The sequence below is a fragment of the Myxocyprinus asiaticus genome, chromosome 6 (assembly GCF_019703515.2).
Source record: "Myxocyprinus asiaticus isolate MX2 ecotype Aquarium Trade chromosome 6, UBuf_Myxa_2, whole genome shotgun sequence".
NCBI lineage: Eukaryota > Metazoa > Chordata > Actinopteri > Cypriniformes > Catostomidae > Myxocyprinus > Myxocyprinus asiaticus.
This window is the reverse complement of record NC_059349.1, coordinates 45,601,239-45,607,818: the sequence shown is the minus strand read 5'-3', so window position 1 is coordinate 45,607,818 and position 6,580 is coordinate 45,601,239. Positions and strand designations below refer to the sequence as shown.

General features: G+C 36.9%; 1 protein-coding gene across 1 annotated transcript in view; it reads left to right on the top strand.

Annotated features, from left to right (window-relative positions):
- The first annotated feature begins 819 nt into the window (after positions 1-819).
- Positions 820-6,580, top strand: part of LOC127441911 (von Willebrand factor A domain-containing protein 5B2-like) — a 36,296-nt gene continuing 30,535 nt past the window's right edge. The window contains exons 1-4 of the mRNA XM_051699475.1: positions 820-894; positions 3,663-3,841; positions 4,010-4,225; positions 5,730-5,955. Of these exons, the coding sequence (XP_051555435.1) occupies positions 3,703-3,841; positions 4,010-4,225; positions 5,730-5,955 (581 nt within the window). The 5' untranslated portion in view covers positions 820-894; positions 3,663-3,702. The remainder of the gene's footprint in view (positions 895-3,662; positions 3,842-4,009; positions 4,226-5,729; positions 5,956-6,580) is intronic.

The following is a 6,580-nucleotide window of genomic DNA, read 5'->3' as shown; positions in this document are numbered from 1 at the left end:
AAATATGCAAGGTGGTCAGCAGTGGACAGTTGTTACAATTCTACCCTCTGCATAAAAGAAAATGGTTGCCAATGCTTGCCAATGCTCCTTCTAGTGTTTTGTAAGCATTTATTCAGTCAGAAAGCTAAAATAAGTAAGCCAGACATTGACACAGACTTACATTTTACAGTGTAATGTGACTATTAACAGTTTAGTTATTTTTTCTGATGAGTTGTCTCCCTCTAGTGGAACTGTTTGTCAAAGCCAAATCTCCTAATATAGAAAATAATAATAAAATAAAAAAATAAAAAAAAGTAATAAAAGCAAACTTGTACAGTACTCTCTACACTTATTCATATGACTGTGCTTTCTATCCCTTACATCTGACTTTACGAAAGAATGTGACAATTAAGTAGTCTAGGATTTTACTGTACACCATGGTTTTCAATCCTGGAATACCCCAGAACAGCATATTTTGGGTGTCTCCCTTATCTGCACACCCAGTTCAGGTCATGGAAACTGCCAGCCACGCAACAATGAAGCTGTGCAAATAACGCGAGAGCTGTCCGTGGTGCTGAACATAGCCTCCGAAGTACTTCAATGTACAATCTCTCTCTATATTCTTCTTCTTTATTTATTTATTTTTTTTTTTTTTTTTTGGTAATTAAGAAGTGTCATATAATTTATGCACAAACATTTGTGCAACTAGCCTATATGAATACAATGACTGGCTAGATGTAAATCACAGAGACCCCGGTAATATGAGCGCTTGCGCGTGCGTAAAAATTTACTCGCGTGCGCTTCCCTCCGCCCAGAGAGTGATGGAGAGTTGGAGAGAAGCAAGGAGAGAGACCTGTAACACGTCACCTTCCGAATCACAGCAGACCGGGCAAAAATCAGGGAGCAGCACATCAAGTAAGTGACAACCCGAAGTGTTATAAAGGAAAACGTGCTTTTTTTTCTGGTCACAAAGTATCTCAAGATTGAAAAAGTACATTTATTTTTATCGAATATTTATGGAGCAACATAATTTGTGTGAAAAGACATAATAGCGGAAGGTTGTATTGATAAAAATCATTAAAAAAAAAAAAAAAAAAAAGGTGGCGACAGGGGGTTAAAATGATATCGTGTAAATTACAATAGCTATAGGGCAAAATTTGTCAACTTTGGCAAATACTTTTGAGACAGCAAGATGCTTTTTGTGAGTAACAAATTAAGATAATATTTCAAAACACCCACTTCAGAAAAGGGTTAATTTTCAGAATCTTCAGAAATCATTTTCTGTTCATTTCAATCACATTTGGCATTTCATAACATCTATAAACAAATGAATCTCCATTGTGAGTCAATGTGAGCCGACTTTAAACATTTTTCATAACAAATCTATTGGCCCCACTTAAGAAAAACCATGTGTTTTAAAGGGGCCTTTGGCCCTTTTTTTTTTTTTTTTACCCCAAATACCATCCTTTCACTTATTGGACAATTTTAATCACCTTGAATAAAACAGAAAATGCTAAATAAGTATTTTGTGTTCAAATAAATTTGACAATTTCAGGGATTCACATTAGCTATACATACATTTGCAACATTTAAAAAATGATTAAATATTAGATCAAATGACCTCAAAATCCAACTTAATGATCTCATGGATCAGAAGTATTTTGCAGTGTATAGTGACAAACAGGTGTTTAGGAAAGTTCTGTGGTATTTTTGTAGCCATTTAGTGTTTTGAGAGAAAATAAAATCAAAAGTGCCTTTTAGCCAGGGAGTCCTTTAGCCCCGTTGTATCCTATTATTTGGATTAAATATTATGAATCATGCGGTCCCTGATGTTATGAAATGTACATGCTTAAACAATAAGTGAATGTGTACAAATTATGGAAACTTGGGTTTTGACAACAAAAAATACCACTGAACTGAAATTATGTATGGTTACCACCAATTTGAAATATTTAGTAGGCTATTAAAATATTTTGAAGCCCTTGAAGAATAAAAATACTTTTTGCTCCGTTTAGTGCCTGTTTTCCATTGTGGTTCACACGATCATTTATGTGCATCCAAAGACCACCTGGAAGCATACTGGTAATATTTTCTTTCTCGCAATCTTAAATCTACTTAAATCAATACTAAGTTGAGCTGGTCTAGATTCAAACGTCTGTCAAATGCTCATTAAGCAACTCAGACTCCATTTGTGCCATTTAGGCTCATATTTAGGGGCAGTTGGGCCATCAACAGTACAGTATATGTTCACTACACTTCCCTGTTGTCGAAATCAAATCACTATATCCACCCTCCTTTGCTCTTCCTGTTACCTATGACTGTACTCATCTATGCCTCTTGCAGTCTTATAATTACACTGTAAAGCATTACCATAATTGAAAGCACTACACAAATATGTTTTTCTTTTTTTTCTCTCTGTAAAAATAAATCTGAATTCAATTTTATTAAAATGTGTTCCAAAAAAAAAAAAAAAATCTCTGACCAGAATAAAAATAATTAAGTTATGGATATCTTGAATATATTCAATTCAAATCAGCAAGTCAAAAGAGTATCTTCCAATCCTAATTAAAGCAATTCACTCAAAAATACTCAGCAATGTGGTGATTGTGTGTGCTTGACATTTAATTATGGCACAGTAAATCTCGGTAAGTGGACACTGTGTCAGGTGGCAGGTGTTTGTGCACTCAGCTCAAGGAGTCTTCTGAGATCCTTATTGACTAGGGTTACATAGTGTATTCCACATTTCCCATTTTATTTTCCCCCTATTTGTTTGATCATTGGGCAGAAAATTGTAGCAGTAATTAAACAGAATTGGACAACTGTCTGGGTTTACTCTAACTAGGTGTCATTAACTTTGAAATTATGGTCTAATTCTGAAAGAAAATAATAATTTAATTTATTCATTTGGCAGATGCTTTAATTCAAGGCAACTTGAAGAAAAGAAAAAAAAAAGATATTCATTTTGTTAGTTTATGCATTCCCGGGAATCGAACTTGTAATCTTGGTGCTGCTCATAGTACCTTGCTTGTAGTTAAGGTACAGGAATATGAAGTGAATTTGATCCTCTCTCCCCTAATCTACCGTCCTCCACAGAAACATTAGCAGCTGTACCTCTATAGAGATTGGAGGCTGTTTACTTGAGCATTAGTTTGCTGCTGGGGTTTGTATGCATGTGCTGGTGTACTGTTGACCAGTCTGTTAATGTTTGACACGTACATCCCCACTGTGACAGGATGATACCGCATGTTGCCGGGCAGCACGTAGGATGGGAACTGCCAGGAGTGTGAACGAAAGGTTATGTTAGCTCTTAAAATGTTTCATGGCTGCTGAAGCAAATAATCTGATGGGAAATCTGCTGCCATTTACTCTGATATCTTGGCTTAGAAAGTTTATAATTTGTCAATTTTGTAGTAGCCCATTATCTCCCATTTAAAGGGATAGTTCATCTAAAAATACCATAGCAAATTAGCATAATTTACTCACCCTCACGTCGTTCCAAACCCATACAATTTTTATTTTTTTCTGTGGAACATAAAAGGAGATGTTAGGCAGAATGTTAGTCTCAGTCACCATTCACTTTCATTGCATCTTCTTTCCATTCAATGAAAGTAAATGGTGACTGAGGCTGTCATTCTGATTCTGAAATTAAGTTTGGTAATTATAAATATTCTTAATGTTCCTAGGGGAGCTTCTATCTAACTTCCACTGATTCCCTTGAGGAAAATGCCAGGATTGAAAAATCGCACCACATGGGCACCACTGTTGCTGAAGACATCGAGCATCACTTCCTGTGCCAATGGCTGCTCTCTGGGTATCACTGCTCATCTAACATATGTGAATACTGACCCTGAACCAGTGGAGGGTAAGAGTTGCACACACCCCTGCTGAAAAGTCCAGCTTTAACCAGCATGATTTCCATGCTGGTTTATGCTGGTTTTGTGCTGGTCTGGCTGGTGGACCAGCCTACAGCCATGAAACGGCAAAACACATTAACAAACAATCTGTCTTCCTTTTCTCCTCACCTGCTTAGGTGTATTTGTGTACCCTCTGGGCGAGAAAGAGGTATTGGTGGGTTTTGAGGCAGTGGTGTCCGGCAGGCTTGTCAGTGTGGAACTCCAGAGCCGTGGGAAGTTGGAAAACTGCTGTTTGGACTGCTGCCCAGGATCAGCGCCACACACACAGTGTGGCCACAGCAAGGAGTGGAGCTGCTGTGGAGGAACAGGTCTTGAGATACAGTGCTCCAATGGTGAGAGTTCTCACACACAGAGACACAGACTTGCATGTGCAGACACTCCCACTGGCACACACAATCTCAACAACGTCTCAACTGAGACTGAAATTTGCAGACCAATCAGAAGTGTTCCGTTTTGATAATAAATAAATAATTTGGCACAGTACATATTATTGTAATCGGTAAAAACATGAAACTGATCAAAAAGCCATGTGTCATATGTCGTTGGAAAGCTCTCAAAGAGTAGAATACAACCAGCCTATTTGTTTGTTACTCACAGACAAAAATATAGCAAGTAATATCTAAGTACCTGTCTTTGACATACATGTTACATGTAAACAAGTGTTGCTTACAAGAAGCGTTTTCACATATAACTTCATGAAAATTGAACAGAACATAAAATATTACATATTATTACTTAGAGGAGGGGATTCCTGTTAAAATGAGCCCACATACAACATAACTGGATGTATAGATCATTAGATAATCCACAAAGCACAATGTGCACACAGTAGATAATGTGCTATCTGGCTAAAAATACATTAGCATTCCTGGATCAGGTTACTTCATCGGAAATGATGTAGTACATTGTCCAGCATCATGTAATGTTAAACCAGTCGTATTATACATTTTTTATCTCGCAACCAGATGTGGAAGTCATCCAAATATGGGCAGAAAAGATTGTTCACTCTAATTCCTGTTCTCGTAAATCTTGTGTTCTCTGCTTATAGTGCTTTGTGCTTGTCCACTTTAAAATGTACGAGCAGCTTTCATTATTACAGAGAGCTGTGTTGACTCTGCACCTGTTGTAGATGGTCCTCACATTAATATACAGACGCAGTCATGTTTAAAAGTCTGTGTCCACTTGTGAAAATGCTTCTATTTTGCACATTGTTATAATGTAAAATTACAAATTATATTATCAGCATAACAATTTGAGTGAAAATTGTAACTGAAATATTTACATTTTGAGAAATGCATACTTACAGTATTTCTTAGTATTTGGTATGTGCCTCTTTTGCTTTAATGACAGCATGCACTCGAGCTGGTATGGGCTCAACAGGTCAACAAGCCTGATTTGAGAATGTTCCAAGGAAATCTGACCTTTTGTACAAAGAAGTTAACATGGTCAATGTCACAAATTTGCTTAGTGGCCTATAAAGTGCAGTATCCTAAATATTTCAAATTCATTTTAAGTCAAATGATTCTTTGTTTTAAAATTGTCGAAATCCATAAACTTTGTTTATTTCCAGGGTTTTGAATTAGATTTTGAATCCCAGATTTCCAAAGTGGACTCAGACTTTTAAACCCCACTGTATCTCACATTCTTGTTTCATGGCAGGCCTGCTCTCTTTGTGAAAGAATTGTGCAAAATCAATACTTTTTTGTCTCGCAACAAAGAGCAAGATGCTGGATTGTACCCCGAAACCTAATTTTCCAACATCAATTTGACATTTTTTTGAGAGTATGTTTCATTACAGATTGTTGTTCCTTGGCTATTTTCCATTTCCTGTTTTAGGTCATCTGTTGCTGGATGAAGACCTGGAGAGGAGCACCTTCATTGTGAGCACAGGTCAGATTGGACCTCTAGAAATAGTGTCCGTTGTCATCAGTACCACCCATGAACTCCCTACACTTGAAAATGGTGCAATCCGCCTGGTCTACCCCACAGTGCTCACACCTATAGTCAGAGCTCAGGTTCAACGAAGCAGATGTGAAATTGGGGGGAAATCAGAGGAGAATAGGTAAAGTTATCTTTTTTGTTATTATTTGTATAACTATTATTGAAAGAATCGTTCACCCAAAAATGAGAATTCTCTCATCATTTACTCACTCCTAGATGTGTATGATATTCCTTTTTTCTGCTGAACACAAATAGAAGAATATCTGAGCTCTGTAGGTTCATACAGTGCAAGTCAACAGGGTCCAAAACTTTGAAGCTCAAAAAAGCACATAAAGGCAGCAAGTAATCCATATGACTCCAGTGGTTAAATCATTGTCTTCAGAAGTTGATATGATGTGATGAAATATGATAGGTGTGGGACAGAAATAGATTTTTAAGTCCTTTTTTACTATAAATTCTCCTCCCTACCCAGTAGGTGGCGATATGCATGAAGAATGCGAATCGCCAAAAACAAAAGAAAAACTCCTGGGAGAATAGTGCTTAGGAGGGCTGTTTGAAAGTGGAAATTTATAGTAAAAAAGGACTTAAATATTGCTCTGTATCTCACCTTTACCTATCATATCGCTTCTGAAGAAACTGATTAAAGCATTGGAGTTTTATGGATTACTTTTATGCTGCCTTTATATGCTTTATGAGTTTTAAAGTTTTGGACACTGTTGACCTGCATTATATAGACCTACAGAGCT